General features: G+C 41.7%; 1 protein-coding gene across 1 annotated transcript; it reads right to left on the bottom strand.

Moving 5' to 3' along the window:
* Positions 1–13: 13 nt before the first annotated feature.
* On the bottom strand, positions 14–23811 carry rims3 (regulating synaptic membrane exocytosis 3; the record flags this gene model as incomplete). The annotated part of the gene is made up of 6 exons (XM_079231675.1): positions 14–226; positions 783–922; positions 1026–1127; positions 2538–2650; positions 2733–2874; positions 23547–23811. 6 exons carry the CDS (start codon positions 23809–23811, stop codon positions 14–16), a joined length of 975 nt encoding a protein of 324 aa, XP_079087801.1.
* Between the last annotated feature and the right edge of the window lie 610 nt (positions 23812–24421).

Below are 24421 nucleotides of genomic sequence, written 5' to 3'. Positions count from 1 at the left end.
GTCTACTAGGTGTCTAGGTGCATGAGGGGCTGGTGGCGCTCTCCAGGGAGGACTGGGAGAGGCGTCTGGTGAGGGGTCCGATGCTGGGATCTGCCAGAGAGGAGGTAGGGAACAGCTTGTACCAACCACTGACTGTGGCAGACAGGTCCAAGTCCTCGAGAAGGATCTGTGCCATTCCCATGAAGCACTTGTGGTCCATACGCCCGTAATCCCCCCACACTATTACCTAGAGAATACATTACATAAAACATTAAGATATGGGTACATGTCACACAAAGGCCCCAAATACGTCATTTCTCTATCAGCTTCATATGAGTGAAGAGGTCCTACATTAACACACTGTTTTTGGCCGAAGTTAGAAAAGCTTTAGTTATTTCATAGCAGAGATTTAATTTTTTCTCTCTTTTCTTCTCACTGATTTGAAGTGGGTGTGGCTTATTTAGAAAATGGTGATGTTACATACTTCCATGCACCAATCAGGTGCAATTCATAACAAATAATATTGTAAGATATCTTAAAGTTTTGATTGTTGCTTATTTAGTCATACATCTTTAATGTGATACATACTTCCAAATACCTCCACTTATTTCTCCTCCTGTAAAATATCAAAATATAGTTCCTAAATGCACCTTGTTCTTAGCAAATATAAAATGTCTTGATTTCTTGAAACCTACACTACTACTTATCCCTTTGCATGCAGAAATATACACATGCACTGATGAATATGCCACGTCCAGGTCACGGGACATTATATATACAAGGCAGGAAGAGTTCTGTCATACCTGTAGGACTTTGCCCTGAGGACTCTCATCAAACAACAGAGCCTGCTGGTAGGTGGGGTCCAGATTCCTCTTCACTACTTTGGTTTTCTTCTTGGCCAAGCACATGCCATTCTCGAGCACATAGACCTTTACGTAGGTCGCTGCAACAAAAGACAACACGGTGAAAATCCTACACTGACAGATTGGAGAAAGAAGCCAAGTCAATAGAGTTTGAATGCAGAAGGTGAAGTCAGTTCAGAGTACCTGGTATGTTCTTGGAGCCCGGTTTTGGGGTCAACCTTCTGGCCTGGTTGACCTCCACCTCCAGCTGCCCTCCTCTATCTACCATGCCTACATGGACATCCCCTGTAGAGGGACAATATACCATGTCTAATAATCCAATAGAAATCTATACAATCAACTTCAAAAACGTAGTTTATTCAACCATGCTTTGCTATAAACCTTGATGTTGCAATAGTCAATATCTAACTGCAGAGGGCGACACAGAGCTGTAATATGTCTTCACAACCAGGTATGTTGGAGCATTGCTCTGTTCTGTTGTTTTTCACAAGCAATGACCTTTGCATGAAAGATTTATACCTCATGCAAGAATAACTTCATCGTGCTGAGTGAATACACTCGTATTGTGCAGTATTTTTAGATGTTGCTGCGCATCTCACAGTTTGTATGTTGGTATGAGGCGGTAGATTTTTTCCACTGTCATCCTGAATCTACTGTAAATTGTTGTCATTGGAAGTGAGAGAGGTATAAAAATGCACTTAAAACCTTTTAAGCTCGACAGACCCCCATGGGGGTCTGCACCTCTTTCCCCCCGTGTTTCGGTAGTCGTAGGAACACCAAATTACTAATGATACTTTTTTTGCGGAAAAATATCACTTTTATACCATGTTTTGATCATAACTATGAACATCCAGCATGTTATGAGCCAGATTCCTACAAAATGCCTCCTCGAGCGGTCCCTGAGTTTTTCAAACTGGTTCAGGGCCTTAACAACAGCCCACATACTAATAAGGCACCTTTTCGGAAAGATTAGGACCTAAATAATCGGAATCTGTAATAAAAAAATGACAATAAAACAAAGCATTGGCATGTTAGGAAGGAGTTTCACTCAAAAAACTGTGTTGTTTGGTTCAAAAATGACTTATTTTATCGCAAAGCATTGGCCGATTTGGGCATGCTGGGTACCGAAATGTTCATCAGCTTCCGCTCGTGCTGGAAGACGCGGTTTTATAAATGTAGGCGGAGCAGGGAGGCTTCAGGACTCAGAAATGTGCGCCGGAAAAAGCTGTTTTGTGACTTTACAGGTACTAATATGGGGTTTATAAGGATTTGTTAGACTCCCACAAGCCCGTAGGGTTACAGGGATGTGTGTTTTATTGTTTTATTTATTTAAATCCGACTTTGTAAGGGGTACTTATGTAGGATTTAGTGAAACATTACGGTCGCCGCGGCAAGTTTACGTAAGTACTGAAATGTAACGGTTACTTACCTTTTTTTAAGCTATTCTATGAAGTTAAACAACCCTTTGGTTGCGAATATAATTAAGTTTCCGTTTTTAAAAATGAGATTATTTTTTGCGAAAAAGAGGCGCTGGGGGGCTTGGGGCTAAAAAGGACTTAAGGCCAAATAAGGCAAAATATGAGTGCAAAGAATCTCATAAAATCTCAAGAAGAAGTAAACTATACTTGACAATAATGAGATGGATTAAACAGGATGGTATGGTGGTGTTGTTGGTCTACTTCTGTATTGGCTTACCCATGGGGGGTGTAGCTAGTGTTTGCCGGCCGACAATCTGAGCGGGGCCCAGTCCATCCAGAAAGTCACTGAACTGGCTTTCGGGCCCCAGGCGTGTGGTCGGGAAGACAAACCTGAGCGGGAAAAGCAGAATAATGGATACTGTCTACGCATGGATGAGTGGATGAGTGGATGAACTGCTGGTTGTGTACTCACGTTCCATCAGAGCTATTTGAGTTGGTGCTGCCGTCAGTTGAGTCCTTGCTGCCCTGCCGTGTCACTCGGTTCCTCATCTCCACGGCGATGCCGGTCTCCGTGCTCCGTCGGATGGTGCTGCGAAGCTTCTTCGTCCCACCGTCTGAAAAACACAGAGGTCACAGCTCCACGCTTAGGTGACCTTATTTCAGCAGGATGATCCACTAAGCATATTAATAATAATGGTGTAGAGCTGTCTGATAAGTAAGACAGGTATTACACGACAGGACCATTGCATGGAGACATGCTGCTTGCACATTAAGGCGCAAATTGCTTTTATTAAAAGATCTCAATCCCCACATATCTTGTCCTGCATATATTACAATAAAAGTAGGTGTTTCCACAGGCGAGATTTAAGTTCTTATTCAGTTCCCTGAATGCTGTCTTAGTCATTGAGTTTATAAAGACACACAAACAGACCAAAGATGTTTCTGTCAAACATGTTTCAGTCGTCTGGGATGGACTGCTCAAGTAATATCCACAAAGTTTGCCTTTTTTTTAAACACACTGGAAATAAAGACACATTCAGGTTAGCCCTGAGAACTACCGTCTGCCCAATATTTATTTTGAAGCAAGTTCACTCAGGCAAGAAGGCAATCTCACATAATTTCCACTGGGACGTCCCCACACTTGGAAAATCTCTCCACATCACAGGTATTACTACGGCCCATTTCAAATAGGTGAAGCCCATTTCACAATGGCTGCTGTGAATGGGGCGCAATAAGCTTTTAAGGGAAGTAGAAACACACAAATTGGCAGCTTGAGGAATGTTGCGAGTGGTGGGGTAGAGAAAGTTAGGAGGCTGAGCTGAGAGGGGGGACGGAGGGAGGACGAAAGGAGTTTAGGCTTTACAGCTATGCTGACGCTGGGAGAACAGGAGCGAGCTGGAGAGCTGCTAACCCCACAGGAAGCTTCCAGGGCATCATCCCCTGCAATGACACACTGTATATCTGTGTGACTTGACGTGACTTGAGTTCAAAGTAGTAAGGCACAGTCAAAGTGCTCTGGGCTCAGGATGTGACATGGAAGGTTGCACACTCATGCACTTTTGGCAGACAACCCTTCATTTATCCCTTCCATCACTCTCATATTTGTCTCGCCGTCCTTCTTGGAACAATACTCAGAGTTCTCAAGGTCCAACGAGCGACCTGGGTTTACATCTCACCAATGCACCTCAGATACACAAACACACACATATGCATGCGTTTTGATGATAATTATTTAAGTAATTGTTTAAGCATAAGGGCAAATATATTCTCAAGATTTTCAAATATGAGGATTAAAAGACATTAGCTTGAATTCTGGGAAATTATAGAAACCTTTAACTGACAGTTTACTGACAAAATAATTAATTGATTAATCGAGAAAATATTCATCAGATTAAAGAATGAAAATTCATGAAAATAATCATAAATTACATAGATGTATTGTGCACAATGATATGTTCCCTAGAAGAAAAATGCTAATTGTTATTTGGAGTTAATATTAAAACACTCAAGGCTCGAGGCTGGTAGCAGAAAGAAGAAGGTTGATGTAAAAGAGAGGGAAAAAAAGAAACACTTTAATTCTCCCTGAGGTTTACAACTGTAAACAATAAAGCAATATAAAAACGTAACATTCCCAAAGCCCTTGAACACAATGACGTATAGAGACGCATGCAGACATGCTGACAGTGGATATCGCTCGTGTCGGCACATTCACACCTCTGTGCAACATTTACACTCTAATGCACAGAGTCTGCACGAGAGCAGTCGGGCTGCAGGGTGACATGTGAGTCAGACCGGAGAGAGAGGCTGTGAGTCCTCGTGTTGGCACAGCTTGGCTTTATAAAAACCTCGACAAAGTCTTATTTCCAAGACTTCCCTTTGACTGGAGCTTTCTAGGCTGACACATTTTTTTAATAATCCTGCAGCAGGGGTTTAAATTCTTAAAAGTGACCTAAACCTTTTTTACTGACGCCTCTAACTTTTTTCCCTTTAACTTGTTAATTTAGAGGTGAATCACTGGCTAACAAGGCAACACCAATTGAATGATTTGCGCTTTCTGTTTTCGTGCTGCATCCTCGCAGCTCCTTGTGGCTGCGTTGCGGTCGTACACCTCTCCTCTGTGAGAGCCCAGTCACCAAAGGAGACTTTTAACAAGCGGTTGCTTATTGTTGTCAGTTAAGCGCACACCCAGCTACAGCTGTCCCACTTCATTATCCTGAGCAACTCCAAGCTCATTAAACATCCTTGCCGTGCCCCGTATCTCATCGCCATGACAACAACAGACACCCTGCATCATCACTATCACTATGGCAATGAGCAAACAAAGCCGCTTGATAAGACTTTTGGGGGGCTGAAAAGAAGATGAGATTTTACAAGAGGAGAGAGGGCTTTGAGAGAGAGAATGGATGAAGAGTGAGACAGAAGAGAGAGGAGAGGCAGAAGCAATTGCTGAGGAGAAATGGGTGAAAGGAAGATGAGAATGATGGGGTCCCATAGGTGCTAGAGATGAGGACAGGGATGCTGCCTTCTATTTATAATCATGCAGGCAAGAGTTGTGTGCGTGTGTGTGTGTTTGTGAGAGAGAGAGAGAGAGAGAGAGAAAGTGTGTGTGTGTGTGTGTGTGTGTGTGTGTGCGTGCGTGCATGCGCATGTGTGTGTGTGTGTGTGTGTGTCTGCATGTATGTGTATGTTTGTAACATCACACCCAGACAAATTCCATGCCCTCCTGCTGCCATGACAACCCCCGCCCTCAGATCTGGACCAGACAATGCCACCTGAGACAAATGGCGCCATGGCGACAGCCTCATCCCGCCCATCACTTTTTTTTCATTTATTTTTTTATTTATAGAGGCAACATTTCATTAAAACTCCTGCACTTTGGTCTGATCCATGGACCGACTGGTGTGAACTGAACTCGTAGTTAAACCAAACAGGCCTGCAGGTCTTGAATACAGCTTTTACAACTGTTATTCAAATATTATTAACTCACAAGTGTGTATAATAAAAGTATCATGGTGGTCAAATGGGTCCATAACGAGTGTGGATCTGTCAAAATAACCTCGTAAGCGAGTTCATCCCCACTTTAACCTCATCTTTGAATTATCAAGCACTTCCTTCATTTAACTTCATATACACACACTCATTTGTCCCCCCCCCACCTCCCTCCTAACACACACACACACACACACACACACACACACACACGGTGTGAAGCAGTGATCTCTTCCTTTCTATTTAATCCCCTCCTCCTCCTCCTCGTCTGCGCTTTCCCTCCATTCGTTTCCATGGCAATGCGTCTGCATTGCACCAAGAGCCCCGGCTGCCGTGTTCGCTCACAAGCCTTTCCCCCTCACTCTGTCTCTCCTCGCTCGTATTGTCCTCTCCCCACGAGTCTCACTCCTCATCCGCCAATACTTCTTTTTCTTTCTCTGTCTCTCAGTTGGATCTCCCAGCGCTCTCCTTTCGTTCATTACCGCTCTTTGTTTCCAGCTCTTTGTGTAATAATTGCGGTCCTCTTTCTTATCCTTGCCACCTTTTTTCCTATACATACACTCACTGATGTGCACTGATTCCTTTATTTTGCTTTATCTGCATTTCCAACGTGTTTCTCACTTTAAATTTCCCTTTGCATTTTATTTCTTAAACTGCACTGCAACTTTTATTCTATTTTTTGCTTTTTGACAGTTTTTTTTAATGTTTTAGTGAATGTTCTTAATTGTTTTTAAATCTTGTTTTCTTCTGCATTAGATGTTGATGCTTTTGGTTTTATGTGAAGCACTTTGAATCGCCTTGTTGTTGAAATATGCTATACAAATAAACTTGCCTTCCATTGCCTAGCCTTAGTTCAAAATTCTCCAGTCTTTTGTTAACCGTCCATCTTTATCCCACTAACGTCTATCTCTTTTCCCAATCCATCCCATCTAAATTATTTAGCGTATGTTCTCCTCTCCCTGCTGAACCAACTTTGTTATACAGTGTTAACATCAAATGCACGCACATCCTGGAAGGAGTAATTAGAGGAAGCTTGACGTATATGCCGTTTGAGCAGCAAAAATAACAACATTACATAAGCTGTTGTGCTCCAGCATGCTTGAGGAGAAGGGATATGCGGCTATTTAAAAGGTCTCCTGTTGGCTTCACTATGATGAGCAACACAATGTCCCAGAAGACACACTCAAGTCAATCTCACAGAAAGAAATGTGACGCCCCGGGGAGCAGTCGCTCAAAACTTTCTTTGTCCGTGCAAAAGCAAAGGTATTCATTAAAAGTCATATGCAGGCCACATGCTTGATAATCATAATGAGGCAAGATCAAGTGACGGGGAAGAAGATTACGATGAGAGACCGACAGAAGGGATGGGGAGGGTAAGATTTAATAGCTTCAGTGGAGAGAATTAATATCAGAGAGATGGGATTACTGAAAAACGCCAACAATGCAGAAAAGAGCCACACACTGAGACGGCGTGCACAATTTCACATAATATATAACTTCTCTAACTATGTGTGTGTGTGTGTGTGTGTGTGTGTGTGTGTGTGTGTGTGTGTGTGTGTGTGTGTGTGTGTGTGTGTGTGTGCGTGTGTGTGTGTGTGCGTGTGCTCAATAGATCATTAAAGCTGCTCTGACATTTGGAGAACACTGATGAAGCTTTTCTCATTATATGCTGTAATACAGAAAGCTGTTTTTAGACTCCCCGGCTGCGCCGACATGCCTATTGGATGCACCGGTGACGGCAACGATCCGCCATGCCTAGCAACAGTAACTAAGCACGGGTGTTGGAGATGAAAGATCTGTTGTGGAGTCTTTCACGCCGGACGCCTGCTAAATTTGGACAAAAGTATGATTCAAGAAGAAGAAGTAAGAAGAAGAGATTATGTTTGTGAATCAGTGATTCAGAGCCATATTCATGTATTGTGCAGTTACATAACATCATATGATTCAGTACGTCAATATATATACTGTATATATATATATATATATATATATATATATATATATATATATATATATATATATATATATATATATATATAGTGTTCCAATCACGATCTAGCATTTGGATCAGATACTGATGACAACTGATAAATAGCTTGGCCACTGTCAATCTAATTGACAAAATCCCACCCACAGTCCTAAAGGAGCAGGTTAACCGAGTGTTAAAGGCATAGTTTGACATTTTAGAAAATATGCTGAATTCACTTTCTTTCTAGATGAGAAGATCAATGCCACTCGAATATCTGTATGTGTAGCTGGAGCCAGCATGCGATTAACTTAGTTTAGCATAAAGACTGGAAACACGGAGAAACAGCCAGCCTGAGCCTGTCTGACGGTAATAAGATCAGACTACCAGTATTTTTCTTTATTATTCAACCATTTATGACTCACTGCCACTTTTCTTAGAGAGTTATTCAACGCTAAGAGAGCGTGCAAAAACAAATAAATGTTGTAGGGAGTTAAGTGGAGCTTAGTATCCTAAGTGTTACTCTGTCCTTAATGATAATGCATGGGAGGTAAACACAACTAATCTCCTCTTGTTTTCTTTGTGTGTGTGAGAGTGACATTAACAGCTCAGGCAGAGACGTAAGCCACGGAGAGGTCAAATACAAGGCGATTAGACTTTCTCAGCACCGCAAAGGAAATGATTTCTTGAAATCTAAAACGTTCATGTATGGCAGGATGTCTGTCAGTGAGATAATATGCCACACGGGCTCCTGTCTAATGACAATTAATTACAATGAGGAAAAGAGTAATCCAATTCAGATGTAATTTCCTCTTGATTACTCAAGTTAGACGCTCATGCGCAAATGATGCAAGATGGCCGAACGATGTATACAGGAGAAGCACATGAGAAGAAACAGATGACATCAAACGGCTATAAACTAACATTTTAATATTTCACATAACCTTCTGTTGCCTGTTCAGCACTAAACATCGCTTTCCACAAACACACCCTGTAAGACACAGAGATAACAGAATAATATCTGGTAAAGTGCAGAAAAATAAAATGTTAACATATTATTAAGTGTTAAAAAATCAAAATTCTGCCAGAGGGATGAGATATGTCCTTTTCCTTCTGATCTAATTGAACTACTTTTAAGGAAACAGTGTCTTGACTCCACAAAGCAGAATAATAAAGAGAATTACACTTTGTAAAAAGAACATTAAACTTAGGGCAAGAAAATCCCTCAGACAAATCAACTTACATTCAGATGAAAGGAAATTATCTCAATATCGCGTGCTGTCTGACCTAAGAGCAAAAAAAAAGCAATGTTTATCCTTGTGGGATATAGGCTAATGAGCCATATGCATCTGCTTGTGTGTGCGTGTGTGTGTGTGTGTGTGTGTGTGTGTGTGTGTGTGTGTGTGTGTGTGTGTGTGTGTGTTGCTCCTATGCCACCAAAAGCTGCTCTTCAGTCCGCCTTTTCTTGAACAGCACCGTACGGCCAATGGCAGCAGTGTGTACAGTGTGCTTACAGCACTCTTACATCAGGAGGAGTAGTAATGATACCCTGATTATAGGGCTTTTACACACAGTCCTTCATAAATGCATACAACATGGTGACTCACCTCACACACTTTTGAGCTCGGTGACACACATTGCCACTTATTGCCTGTTAAAGCCCTGCAGGGGGGCCAGTAAGTGCTCTTGCTCATTTTCGATCCGGGTTGCTAAATCTATTAGTGTTGTTTGCCAGATCAGCTAAAAGCCCCCAAAATATACGAGAAATAACACCCGAGTTGGTTCTGTTGTGTAAAAAAACACTGACATAATGTAAAACACAAAGAAGAAATAGCAACTCCATGAGCTCCAACAAAGCACAAGATTTGATTTGTTGAATAGTTTGGGAAATATTGGCTTTCTTGCGGAGAGTAATTTGAGACCACAGCTAGAGGTGGTTTAGCTTAGCTTCGCACAAATAACCGGAAACAGCTAGCCTGTGCAAAGGTTTAAAATATATGCCAACGACTATCTCTAAAGCTCACTATGTTATATATAACATGTATCTTGTTTCTTTATTCCGTACAACAATTGTCATGCAAAAACAAAAAAGTTGTGGTTTTATAAGGAATTATGTATTGACTGGGTTTCGTAAAGTATGTGAAATGTGTGGTTCAAGGCCTTTGGTGATGCAGGTGTGGAACTATGGCTTGTAAGCTAACCGCTAACACGCTAGCCAGCCGGGGCACGTCAGGACTAGTACATAATTTCATTCATTCAGAGTATAAATGAAGAGCGGGAAAAAGCTCTCTGATTGCTAACTGTTAGCAAGTTCCGTTCAAAAACTACCTTTCTCATAACTCTCTGCCTCCTCGGTCGGACTAGAAATTGCAGTTTCGACAACTTTCAACTTCAGCCATCTTAAATGCTGGTGTGGACAGGCTTGCAACCTCACAATGACAAAAAAGACACCAGGAAGTTACTTTTTTAAGCTTCAGCGGGTCTGGTAGGAGGATTTTGTTACCTTCGGATGGACCCAGGCTAGCCGTTTCCAGTCTTTAAACTATGCAAAACTAAGCTAAGCTTAGATAACTGGTGATCGTGGAATCTTCATATTAACATGCATATACATTAGATTGGTATCCTCACATGTTACTCTCGGCAAGAAAGCAAATAAGCATCAGTGCCTTTCAACTTCACACTGTGTTGAAAGGCCATGTTCTTCATGTCGACACACACATTTGTACGCACAGGTAGAAAGACAGATTCACAGTTGAACGGTTCACCGATCTGTCTGGCTAAGAATAGAACATGGAGCATGGAGGAGTCGGTGGGCGAGATCAGGAAAACATGATAGACGCTCTGAGTGAAAGTGAGAGCAAAAAGGATGGAGATGAAGGGATGAGAGATAGTGGAGAGAAAATTAAGATGTCAGTGAGCTGGAGGAAACACAAAGAGGGCGACAGTGGAGTATGGTAGAAAAAAACTCAATGCAGGTCAGCTTCGCTGGTGTTTGGTAGCCCTTAAAAGCACCGGTGGGGAAGAGAAAGCTTTTAGAGGCGCGAGTAAGGTTTCACTTTGTTTGTGTCAGGAGAGCCAGGGACTCAATATGCTTCAAAAGAAAATTGAGGTGGTGGAGCCCGAGGTGGGGTGAGGGAGACAACAAAGTAGAAGGTTCACCTGAAATAACAGCTCAAAGACTCAAGGAGGATGTTTTTCCATTAGTCATAGTGAGTATGAATAGCCGTCATGTGTAGTCAACCTGTGAAATAACTATTATTATGAAAGCAGTTACCACAGGTCAGATGATTCAACGACTTTCATTGTTGCTATTCCAGCAATCCTTTGCTTTGTGTCCATTGTTGCTCACTTTGTTCAAAAGCCTTTCCTGAGCTGTCATGATAGGTGAGAAATTCTCTTTAGGGATGAATTTTTCCTCGAAGGGTCTGATCACCGTAAGCTCCCTAAATGTCTCTGCCAAAATTCCTAAAGTGTGTTGCTGTGACAGAGCTAGAAGTAGGGCATTAGTGAGTCACCCTGAAAGCACAGTGAGTACTAAAATGCCAGGTCTATTCTCTGTATAAGAGACACATAGAGGCCAACTGTTTTTCTTTTTTTGTTTTTTTTTTAAATATGTTTATTGATCAAACCTCAGAAAAAAGCGATACAAGCTGTGATTGTAGTTAACAGGGTTTGACAGGCTTTTTTTAAATTTAAACCCACAAATTCAAAGGAAATGGCAGACAGAGGAAAATAAAACTACATAGTAAAAAAAAACAAAAATACAAAATAATAGAATGAACAAAACAAAAACAACAAGCAAGCAAATGAAAAGGGGAGGGGGGGTTAGCTGTTGGCAGAGGGCTGGTTATTTACATAAGAAAGGAAAGGGTCCCAGGTTTTATGAAATTTCTTCAGAGATCCTCTGATAGTATGTTTGATTTTTTTCAAGGTGTAAAAATTACATTACCTCTTCATACCAGGAGTATGTGCTAGGCGGCTTTGGGTTCTTCCAATGTAGCAGTATCTGACGCTTGGCTATCAGAGCAGCAAATGCAATAACATCAGCCTGACGACTAGTAAACCTTCCCACAACAGGAGACACACCAAATATAGCAATCAAAGGGCATGGAGACATACGAATATTAAAGACAGGGTATCAAAAAAGAATGTCCAGAAAGAGTGTAGTTTAGAGCAGGAGAAAAAAGTATGTGTGTGATCTGCTGGAGATTGAGAGCACCTAACACAGAGTTCATCTGTTTCAGGAAACAGCTTTTTCAGCCTGGCCCTTGTGTAGTGAATTCTGAAGACAACCTCGAAATGGATGAGACGTATACGTGCACAAATACATGTAGTATTAATTCTGAGCAAAACATCACTCCACCAGAATTCATCTAGTGTAACACCTAGTCAGTGAAGTTTCCGAAGGTCCCACCTACATGAAGGTCATTAAAAGAGACAAGGCCCATATGTTTCCAGTGTGCAAAGGTTTTGTCTATGCTTGACGGTAGAAACAGGTGATTATTGCATATAGGAGTAAGGGCAGAGGGGGATTTTAGCCCATAATGGTACCTGAACTGTTTCCAAATTTTTAGTGAGGAGAGAACAACAGGATTATTAGTGTATTGGGAGGGCCGCAGAGGGAGGGGTGCAAAAAGTAGTGCAGAGAGTGAGGTGGAAGTACAAGAGTTAGCTTCCAAGACACACCAGAGAATATTTGGACGATGGCACCATTTTTTCAGCATTTGAATGTTAGCGGCTCAGTAATACAACAGCATATTGGGTAAAGCAAAAACCCCTGCTACTTTGGGTCTTTCTAAATTTCTTTTCTGAATTCTTGGGATCTTGCCAGCCCAAATGAAAGACAGTATAACGGTGTCCAATTACTTAAAAAATGATTTGGGAAGAAAAAGAGGGAGGGTCTGAAAAAGAAATAGGATTCGAGGTAACACGTTCATTTTGATGGTTTCAATTCGGCCAACAAGTGAAAGGGGTAATTTGTGCCATCTTTGAAGGTCTGATTTGATATTTTCAGTCAGCTTTATGAAATTATCTTTATGCAGGGACTTGAGAGAGTGGGAAATATTGACACCTAGATACTTAAAACCATTGGGGGAAAAGTGAAAGGGCAAAGTCCCTGGGGCAATGAATTTGGCTGGTTGATTAATTGGGAAACAGAGACTCTTAGCAATATTCAGTTTGTACCCTGAAAAAGTACCAAACATCTTCAGCAGATTCACTATTTCATCAATGCAGTTCACAGGATCTTGCACATATAGCAATAGGTCATCCGCATACAATGACACTCTGTGCTCCATGCCTCCTCTGACTATACCTGAGAATGCTAAAGAGCCTTTAAGAGCTATGGACAGGGGTTCAATGGCCAATGCAAATAGTGAAGGTGACAGGGGGCATCCCTGACGTGTGCCACGTGTGAGAGAGAAGGGAGAAGAAATTTCAGAGTTAGTTTTAACGCTAGCTACAGGTGCAGAGTATAATAGGCGAATCCAGGAGATGAGTTTGGAGCCAAAACCAAATTTGTGTTGTACCGTAAACAGATACTGCCACTCAACGCGGTCAAACGCCTTCTCTGCATCTAAAGAAATCACCATCTCTGGGGTTGGAGAAGCAGAGGGACATAGAACCACACTCAAAAGTCTACGCACACTAGATGACAGTTGACGGCCAAGGATAAAACCTGATTGGTCTTCTGAAATTATACTTGGAAGACAAGTCTCAAGTCTGCGTGACAGCACTTTTGCCAACAGCTTTACATCATTGTTCAATAAGCTTATAGGCCTATAGCTACCACATAAATTAGGAGAAATCAACGCTTGGTTGAGTGTTGGGGGCAAAACACCCCTTTCTAGAGAATCATTATAGACTTCTAATAGTATAGGAGCAAGTTGTGTTGAGAATTTTTTATAAAATTCCACTGGATAACCATCTGGGCCAGGGCTCTTGTTACTCTGCATTTGAGAAATACAGGAAGTAATTTCTTCCAAACTCAGGGGTTCATCTAACCGTTTTGAAAGTTCTTCACTTAAAGTTGGAAAGTCTAGATTATTAAGAAAAGCATCCATAACAGATGTATCAACAGGGGATTGTGATTTGTAAAGCGTAGAATAGAAGGAAGCAAACTCTGAGTTTATTTTTGATGGGTCGGTAGTCAGAGTATGAGATGAATCAGAGATTTGTGGTATAAAACGGGAGGCATATTGATGTCTAAGTTGTGAAGCTAGAAGGCGGCCGGCCTTATCCCCATGCTCATAGTAAGTCGCCCTTGTACGTTTTAGTAGATATTCTGCCTTCCCTGTTGCTAGTAAATCAAATTTGGTTTGTAATTGCAGACGGTTGGTTGTTAAATCTGGGTTAATTGTCAAGGCCTGTTGTCTGTCAATGTCCAGTATTGAGTCTAAACGTTCCTGCTGTTTTAATCTCCTGTTTTTAGTTATATGTGCACTGAAAGATATGATACCCCCACGAATAAATGCTTTTAGCATTTCCCATAAGAGTGATGGGGATACCTGATCAGACCTGTTTGTTTCTAAGAAAAAATCTATATTTGTCGACACAAAGTCACAAAAATCTGTGTTGGCTAGTAAGCCTGAGTTAAGTCTCCATCCTCCTTGGTGTCTGTGCGAACTAGAGGGGAGACAGAGGTCTAAGATGTGAGGTGCATGGTCAGAAATGACGATGGCGGAGTATTGTACAGAGTTAACAAAAGAAAGAAGGGCCTTGTCAATAAAAAAGTAAACAATGTGAAAACAAACCTGATGAACAGTGGAGTAATAGGAGAAATCTTTAGCATTAGGGTGAAAGAAACGCCAGGGATCAACGCAGCCAATTTGGTCTATATAAGCTGATAATGTCTTAGACATTGCAGTGGGTCTGACTGATTTAGAGTGAGAGCGATCCAGTGCAGGATTTGTAACACAGTTGAAGTCTCCTCCCAAAATGAAATTATGGGTATCCAAATTTGGAAGATTGGAGAACATTGTGGATATAAAGTCTGGGCTGTCCCAGTTGGGAGCATATACGTTTGCTAAAACAACAGGTGTTTGGAAAAGCTTTCCTGAAACTATGACATAGCGACCACCAGAATCACAGTACACATGGTCTGGGATAAACTTGATTCGCTTGTGTATTGAAATGGCAGTGCCTCTGGATTTGCTATTAAAATTGTGTGAGTGAAAAATTTGTCTAACCCAAGGCTTACGAAGTCTCATATGATCATCTATGCGTAGATGTGTCTCCTGTAGAAAGACGACATCAGCGGAAAGACTCTTTAAATGTGAGAAAACTTTGGAGCGTTTAATTTGCCCTCCTAAGCCGCACACGTTCCAGGTAACTACTTTAAGATGATGCCCATTTAAACCGCCTGGTGTCATAGTAGCATTTGTCATTTGTCATACCCCAGGGATCTGTCAATAAGGAAGGTGCCCAGCCCTGCCATAAGCATTGGTAGTGGGGGGGAGAAGCGGGAGAGAGAAAAACACCAAGAAAGACATAGGACATCATACCAACCCACCCACCCCACCCACAATCCCAACATTCCAACCGGAAACAACACAAACGACTGATGCTCGTCAGCAGAGCACAACGAGTAGCCATAGTACATATACATACAACCGATTTTTCATGTGGTGTTGGCTGCTCCTAATATTGTACTGATGTTATACCCTAGGCAGTGAAACATCCAATAAACTGAGACGATTCTCTTTTGCGCTCTGAACAGGTGCCTCAAAAATACATGATATCTAGTTTGTGGAAGCAGAACGTCCAAAAGTCCAGCAAATTGCAATAGACAAAAAAAATAGAAATACAACGAATGAGAGCTAGTGCTAGCCATTAACTGTACAGAGAGAGAGAGCGATATCAAAACAAAACAAAACAAAAGGGGAAAACCCTTCCTCGAGGTGGCAACGGTAACAATCACTCACTTTTTTTTCCCTTCTTTTTCTCTCTCTCTTCCCACTGAAACAAAATTGCATGAATCTCAATCAAACCAGTTCAGCTTGTTAATGAACACAGATTAGCCAGCCAGAACTAGCAGTCACCTGAGGTTAGCAGTGTGGTGATTCAGCGTTCCTCGGTAGGTCTTGATTTCTTCGGGGTACGGACGCGTTCTTGATAGAATGCCTCCACGTCTGCTGGAGAGTTGAAGAAATGTTCTCTGTTGTCATAGGTGACACGGAGACGGGCCGGATACAGCATGCCAAAACGTATTCCCCGTTTGTAGAGCAGGCCTTTGATCTCGTTGAATGCTGAGCGCTTCTTCGCCACAGCCACGCTAAAATCCTCGAATATGCGGAGTCCATTACCGTTGTAGGAGATGTCCTTGTGAGATTTCGCCCAGTTCAGAACAATCTCCTTCTCCATGTATCTGTGGAATCTCACAATAAAAGGTCTCGGTGCATCACTTGTTCGTGACTTAGGCTGTAAACTCCTATGGGCGCGATCCAGCTCCGGAGGTAAAGCGAGTAGTCCACTAAGCCGGGTATGAAACATTTTAGCCATGAAGTCTCTCGGATCTTTCCCCTCAGTATTTTCTGGTTGCCCCAGCACTCGGAGGTTTTGACGCTTTGATCTTGATTCCAAATCTTCCACCTTAGCCTTAAGCGTACCATTCTCCTGGATCATCGACTCTAGGTTGGACTGTAGCTCACCCACATCGCGTTCTATCTGGGTTATCCTGTCGCTATGGTCAGATAGGCTACTTTCCATTTCTTTGATTGTGGATGCTTGGGTGGACAATGTCGCTTCAATCGAGTGGACTGAATAACGGATGGGTTCCAGGGAGTCGTTTAGTGGAGTTGTAAATTCTCCAGTCATCATTCTTCTAAGTTTGTCGAGTTCTTGAACTAGCCTCTCGGCAGTAAGTAGTGACGGGCTATCCGCCATGTTGCTATCACTTGGCCCAGAGGGTTGAGATTCGACGTCTTGGATTTTGTCGACCTGCCTGCCATTTCTGTCCTTTTCGAGTGCCGATATCATACGAGGCACACAAAATTAGATAGTAGATGGAGATATATGGTATTTTGGTGGAAATAATCTGAAAGTTATCGGAGCACAGCCAACGCATGTCTTACCGCCACATTGCGCAACCGGAAGTCCGGCCAACTGGTTTTAACCAGTGGACATACTCGTCTGTGACCTTATATTGTGTTATTGTTGGGTTTCTTTCTCCTGCCAAAACCTCCCTCATCCCTTTTATGTGCCGAAATATCACAAAGCCACTCAGTCATCATGAATAGGAGTATTAATATATGGCAATATCTCGATACAATATACAAAACATGAAACACAACATCTTCAATATGAGTGAGAAAAAGAAAAAAAAAGGAATTTGATAAACTGACACTTTTGCTTTCAGAATGTATTTCTAATGTGACATGAATGTTTCTATAAGTGATTGCACTGGCACTTATTTTGGGATAAAAATAGAGACTCTTGAAATGTTATGTTAAAATGTTATCAATATCTATCTTCCTTCTGCATCACATCATCCTGTCCTGTAGCGCTATCTCAATGTGGAGGAGCACCATAATGCAAGTATTTAGGGAACTACAAAGACTTTTTGTGTACACTGTAGTTCAGGCGAACTGATCAAAGCAGAGCTTTAGCTAAACATTGTCCCGTCAACAGCTACACAGTATCAGCACGTTTTTGTGCTTATCATTAATAAACAGAACGTAAGCTTAAGACAGACATTGCTGAAACTCCACCGCTGTGACTGTCCATGACAGAATTACACTGGATGCTCAGTCTGACTGAAGCCAGTCAGATATTATGATTCATGTTGTCAGCATAAATGCAAGCATATGTAAGCGTACTGTTTCCAAAGCTGTGCAGGAGAAGATACTGTAGCAGTGAAAGCTGCATAGCTTCGGTAAATGTGCTCTACACGTGGAAACAAAGCTTACAAAAGAATTTTTGCTCTAGTATTTGGCAACAAAACGGAACACAATTCATGGCGCTGCACTCTGGATTGTGAAACTGAATAAAAGCAGTTTTTTACAGAAAGGCAAATAAAAAACGGAAACGCCTGTGCTTTTTTATTGACACAAGTCAGAAGCATGGACATTTTTTATGCATTTTTCTAACATTAACAACAACGGGGTAAGCCTCTTCACATATCTTTACTCCCAGGTTGGAACTACAGTTCTAGTCAGCTAACTCAGAAATGTGTCTGCTACTGGTCTCAGAACAAAGTTGGAATCAATTCAATAAGCAAACCAACAAGCATTCTCTTCCTGTGTCAAATTTTTCCTTCTCTGTGTCTGTTTCTTTTCTGTGTCTCTGGTTTATTTCCAACTGTATCTACATCACCACGGAAATACAAAGACGACAGAAAGATTTAAATAAAGAATATTTAAAAGGAATTGAAAAGTGCAGCTTGAGAAAACAAAGAGGATGGGTGTTGAGTGGGTTTAGAGAGCTAAATGGAGCGATTGAGTGTGAATGTGCACTAGCAAAACACACACACACATACACACACATAAACTGGGGGGCGGTGAGAGTTGAAGCCTTTCACTGGGACGCTCACCAAAAATACACACAAGCAGACACACATCCACGCCTGGTTTCCTTTAATCCAACTCCACTGCTTCTCATCGTCAAGGGCGCTTGTTTCTCGGCAAGCCGCGTCCCTCTGTGCAGACTGACGTTGTGCAGAGAGACGCTCTGCTGGCCCTGTTTTCAGTCAAGGATAAACCTGCTCAGGAGATAAGGCCGTGTTCAGCGGAGGAGTGACTCACCCGTTAGACCTGGGAAACCGTTTGTGTGTGTGTTTTTGTGCTTGTTTTCTCCTCACCGATACCAATAATAGCAAGTAATAAATAGAACACAGATCTAAATGCCACCCTCAACACTGGCCTGCTACAAAACCCAGAATAATGAGGCAATGGCACTGTAGCAGTCAGGGCTATGAATGGATGACGTGTGGAAAACCGAGAAAAACTTACATCATCTTTGTAGGAATGCATGAAAATAGACTCTATAAAATGATCTAAATCTGGAAGTGCACCTTATACAATCACCTCAATGAACAGTGTCTGCATTCACATCAGAATCAGAATCAGACTCAGCTTTAATGGCCATGTAAGTTTGCACATACATGGAATTTGACTCCGGTTTCACTTTGCTCTTCGTACTTTCACACACACAATATACAGTAAACAATATAAATGTAAAAAAAGTTTAAAAAAAAGACATTAAAGACAGTAGTCAAAAAACGTGCAGATGGAAGAGTCTGATTAACTGTTCAACAGAGTGACAGCCAGTGGGAAGAAGCTGTTCCTGTGTCGCAGGCATATGTAGCAACAGGACAAGATTTGGGCATTGGAATCATTTTGGTTTCCCTTCGTAGTCCGGATAGAATTGATCAATCACGTTGGAGAAGTCTGAAGTTGCTCATCAGACTATAAACGATGAGAAGCGCAAAGAAAAGGAAGTCTTGGTCCGGATATCGGCTAGCTAAGCCGGAACCACTAGGCCGTTGTCCCTCAGAGGCTTATGGCGTCGCCACATCGTCCAGTCCTAATTCTGAGATGCCAAATGGATTGTTAATATGAAATTAATCTGAGTAATGACTCCCTATAGTTGCATATTTATGTTTGGAAACACCAGAGGGTACAATTATACAGCATCCGTTAACATTAAGGACTGTCAGATCTCAGCTGCTGTCTGAAAATGTTGACACGGCTGCAGTCTGAAAGAAATGTTCTACTTGTCCTAGACATCTGTGTGCAGATGTTTCCATTGGAGTTTGTGTTCCTACGGTATACACAGAATGCGGTGACTCAATTCAGACATTTACTCAATTTGTTTTGTACAGTGGGCTATGTAACAATGGGAGGAGCTTATTGTAGATTTATGCCGGAATTAAATTAATGAGAGAAAGTTAGATTACAGTCCATCATTGTTCCAAATATTGTGAATGTATTGTTTCACCCCTCATGAGGACTACTATAAAAGGCCAGATTATTGAACAAAAATCTAAACAAAATTGCCAAAATGTAAATCCAACTAAGAACCTCTGATGAGAAAGGCTTCACTATCTCCTTTTCAAATAAACTTCCATGTTTGCATAAGTGTTTAAAAGGACAAATTCTGACGATAGTTATATTGACTCGATCCAATTCACAAAATTGATCACGGCTAGAAAATACCCTGCAGGAACTCTGAGACAATAACAACACCGTAACCACATTACCTCCTAATAGCCCTTTAATGGTGGGACGCTGACATATTACCCCACTGTCCCCGTTCACTTTGTCTTTTTTCTTTATGTCCCTTTCAGCCTCCTCAGTGTTCACTTAATTTCTCTATTCCTCTTCAGTTTGAACTATTCCGTCATTCACTATAGATCTGAATATTTAGAATAGAAAAAACTGATTTTTCGCCACTAGATTCAAGACTGGTCGGGATAGTCATAAAAGGTGTGCAACACATTGAGAATAATTATTGGCAAAGCATAATAAAGGCAGTGAATAGATTCTGAGGCAATGCTTTAGTCTCTGATTTTCCCCTACGGTTCACTTTGCAACAACCATAACATACAACAGCAGTTATTTATTAAGAAAATAAATTAATCAATGCCAACAAGACATATGGTTAGTTTGCCTCTTGTTTAGCAGAAAGCATTCCATTCATTTTTTTTTACCATTTATACACCCTAAATCCAAATTACTTCTCTCCCACGTCTCTCCTCTGGGGACCAATTCAACCTGTGGCTTATCGGCTATTAGGTGACCAACCGAGCGAAGTAAGGAGTGGGCACCTGGGCGAACCAATCAATGCACCTGTCACTCGGAACACGGAGCAGTGACAGCTGACCAGAGGGGGCCGTTAACTCCAGGAGCGAATAAGTAGAAGACGCTAATCAAACTCGACCGGGCGAGGAGGAATGTTTGCCTGTCACTCTGTTCGTCTGGCTGTGTGACCTTTTGTCTGTCTGTGTGGGTCAACCATCTAATTATATTCAGCCATTTTCTTCCCCCAAGCTGGTTATAAATTATGAAGGATGGAAAACCACAGATTATGGTCGCCCATTTCGGCCTCTCTGGGTCAATTGATAAAACAGCTTTGCAGGAACCAATTTCCAGGCTCAGCCTAGTAATGTTATTACTAGTAGAGCAGTGACATAATCGTGTTGCTGGATGGATATTATGTCAAATATTCTACATAAAATACCTGGATTGTCATTAAATGTACACCTAAATCAATTGTAACTTGATTTGTTTTAGCCTACCTGAGACAATTTAAAATAGGGTTGAATCATTCCCACCTCTCTCCCAATACAAATACCTACACTAAGGCCCTGCCAATATTAAGTCCAGATCCAATACCAGCGCTCTCTTTTTCCCAAATGTCCCAAGAAAACTATCATGCAGGATCTCAAGATGATATAGCTACAACAAGTTGTGATAAAGATGGAAAAGGAAGGAGCGGGTGCATGATCTTGTGATTTTGTTCCAGGCATGATGTGTTCTTCTGGCGGCTGAGAACATCTAAATTTAGACACACCACTCGTCTCCTCTTCCTCTTCTCTACATCCTCAGCCCCTCCTAGCCTCCTCATACACACATTTTCCTCCATTGTGCTCTCCTCCTCAGCACGAACACAAAGACATGAAAGCCCCTGTGGTGAAAATATCGACAGCCCTCCCTGCGTCAGACAAGTGTCAGCTGTGCCTAAGTGCACTGAGTTTGTGTGTGTGTGTGTGTGTGTGTTTGTGTGTGTGTGTGTGTGTGTGTGTGTGTGTGTGTGTGTGTGTGTGTGTACTGGAGCAACAGTCATCTCACACACAGATGGGAGACAAAGTAATGATACCGAAGTGTGTGTGCATGTGAATGTGTCCCTGAGTTCAGTGCCCATTAGCCATACGGTGACCATGTTAGAGAAGAAACATGAAGAGGTTTATCGAAAGACTGAAGTCAATGTAAGAAGTTCAGATCATTCAAAAGTGGACAGAGTTGCTTTTACTAGGAAGTTGTGGCATTAGCATGAAGTAGCAAAAAACTGCCAAATAGTGAAAGTGTACACAGAATTTTGTTTTTTCACATCCTTGATGAAACATTTTCTACATTCAATCAGAATTTAACTACAGATACTGTATCTTGTCCAGCTGTGAAGACACTGTTAAATACATTGATGTTGTACAGTTTGCTAAATATATTTGCTTATATAATTCAATTATGTATTTTAGAAAATAAAGTAGTATAAGCTCACAATTATATTTTGGACTTATGCATCATTTATTTAGAACCACAATTGAAAGTATTGGACTTGTATGTGTCACCACTGACATTTTTGTTGTTGTGTGAGATGTAGTGCTACATTCAATAATTGTTGTTATTGATTAATCGGCTGAAAGATTTTCTTTATTGCACGATGTTAGAAAATAGTGAGAAATGTGCTGCTTTCTCTGACCAACCATCTGAAACCTAAAGATATTGAATTTAAATTTCACAGAATATTCACGTTTAAAAAGCTGGAGTCAGCTCATTTTTGGCATTGTTCACTAAAAAGTACTGAAATAATTACTGAGTTTTCAAATGACTCTTAAAAAACATATTTATACACACTTTAAAGTAAGGATATTAAAAAGGTATCATTTTGGTATTGGTACAGAAACGTAGGTATCCTAAACCAGCAACATAATGTGTTTCAAGCCGTACCCGGCCTGCTACACAAAGCAGGAAGCAACAACCCTCAGATAGCCCTCAGTAACAAGACCGAATGTTCTCACAGAATTAGACGTACATACTGTACAACCACGAGCAGGCAAGCAGAAAGACACATGCAGACAGTCTTCTGAAAAGGTGACAGTTTAATGTACTGGAGGAGAAGCACAATGCGCTAATGACGCTAGGAGATGAACAACGCCCTTGGTGTCGACAGAAGAATGAGAAAAGAATGTAACTGCATTGAAAGGAGTAGCACCCCCTGCCCCTCCTGCCCTGCCTCTCAGCCTTTACCGAGCTTCGATGTGTGACTTGTTTTTCTTCTTTCCCAACAGAAGCGACTGGGTTTGAGAACGCTGCTGAGGCACAAAGCAAGAGACACTTTTGTGCTGCACACTTTCTGTAATTATACCCCACAGGACACATACTGGAACATGGCGCCGCTATCATTGACATACAGCCGCCATACATAGCTGCTAATGAGTTAAACACACAAAATGTGAGTAATTAAATCGATAATACCACGAAAGGTAAAGCCAACGAGAGCTTGTTGAATTAAATATTACAGGTATTATAACTGAGGCAGTGCACCATCAGATACCATTTGTAGTGGATTATGCTAATGTTATTGCACATAGACAGAAACAAACACTGTTAGAACAGTGTTGGCATTAGTTCAACAATTGCACTGCACTGGAAAACATTTAATCATTTTGAAAAAGCACAAGGACTATTTTGAAATGTTGAAGCAAAGCCAGGATGATGATGAAATGTCTTATCAATTAAGAATGCCATCTTCATTTGGAAATAAATATGATTTCCGGCTTCAAGTCTAAACCCAAATTGAAACAAAAGATTGTTATCCTCTTAGTTTAGCCAACAGACAAAATTGCAGCTGGGGAGAGCAGAAGACAAAGGGAGAGAAAAACAGTGAAGGCAGAACAAAAAGAAGAAGAATGGGAGAAGAGGGATGATGAGGAAAGGATTGGGAAAGGGATGAAAGAGTAAAAAGTCACACTGACATATAACAAAAATGGTGGCTATCCTGGGATGTAGAGTATTTGATTGGGGCTCAAAAGTCATGTAAAGTAATAGAAAAAAAGGAAAGAAATGACACTTAAAAGTTTACATCCAATAGTATCATATCAAACTGTGAGCTGACCTTGCTGGTTGAGCTGCTGTGTGCTCTTGCTCCACTGCGACAACCCCACAATGGCCACCATCTTGGCGCCCAAACTGGAGCGTCGCTTCTTGTTGCCAGCCAATGATGTGGAGTCCGGGCCCCCGCCGCCGGGACTCTTCTCCGCGCTGTACATGGTCCCTGAGATGCTGGAGGAGCGCACCACGTTTCGAGCCGCCGCGCTCAGCCCGCTTAGGCCGCTCAACCCGCCCGGGCTGGGCACCTCCACAGAGCTGCTGAGCATCATGGTCTCGCTGGACTGGAGGGCCGATGGGATGGGGGGGGGAGGGGTGAGGGCCGTAAAGATGGAGCGAGGCTGAGGAGGGAAGATGAAAGAGGACAAAAACAGATGTAATGGTGAAAGTAGAGAGGAGAGGTTGAAGGACAGCTCAAATAAAAGATCTTAATGTGGAGTGTGTCTGAAATACAGTATAGGACATTGCATTTGAATTTCAACCATAGAGGCTTTCAAATTGAATTCCCCACTTATTGCAGAGGCAGCGGAAATGACTTCCTACTCCATCAAAGACAAATAAAGAGTGGAAACGTGTTCTTGATCTCCAATAGTTTTGCAAACTGAGAAAACAAAGAGCACAAAGGACGACAGACGAGGACAGTGCAGATGGCAGCACACTGTTAGAGTGAGTTAAGAAATATCTCCACTCAAATGCCAGGGCTGGTCGGCTGTTGAGGGGTGACCCTGTCAGCTGGTATTTGTTTTGTGTATTTATTTATTTATGTATTATCTTGTTCTGTGCCCGAACTTCAACAGTGGCACATACGATAAAGCATACAGCTTAAGTCAATAGTCGGCTGAAACCTTGGAGGACACACCTTTCACTATACTTTGATAAACT

This window comes from Taurulus bubalis, assembly GCF_910589615.1.
Source record: "Taurulus bubalis genome assembly, chromosome: 16".
Classification (NCBI taxonomy): domain Eukaryota; kingdom Metazoa; phylum Chordata; class Actinopteri; order Perciformes; family Cottidae; genus Taurulus; species Taurulus bubalis.
This window is presented reverse-complemented; position numbering and strand designations above follow the sequence as displayed.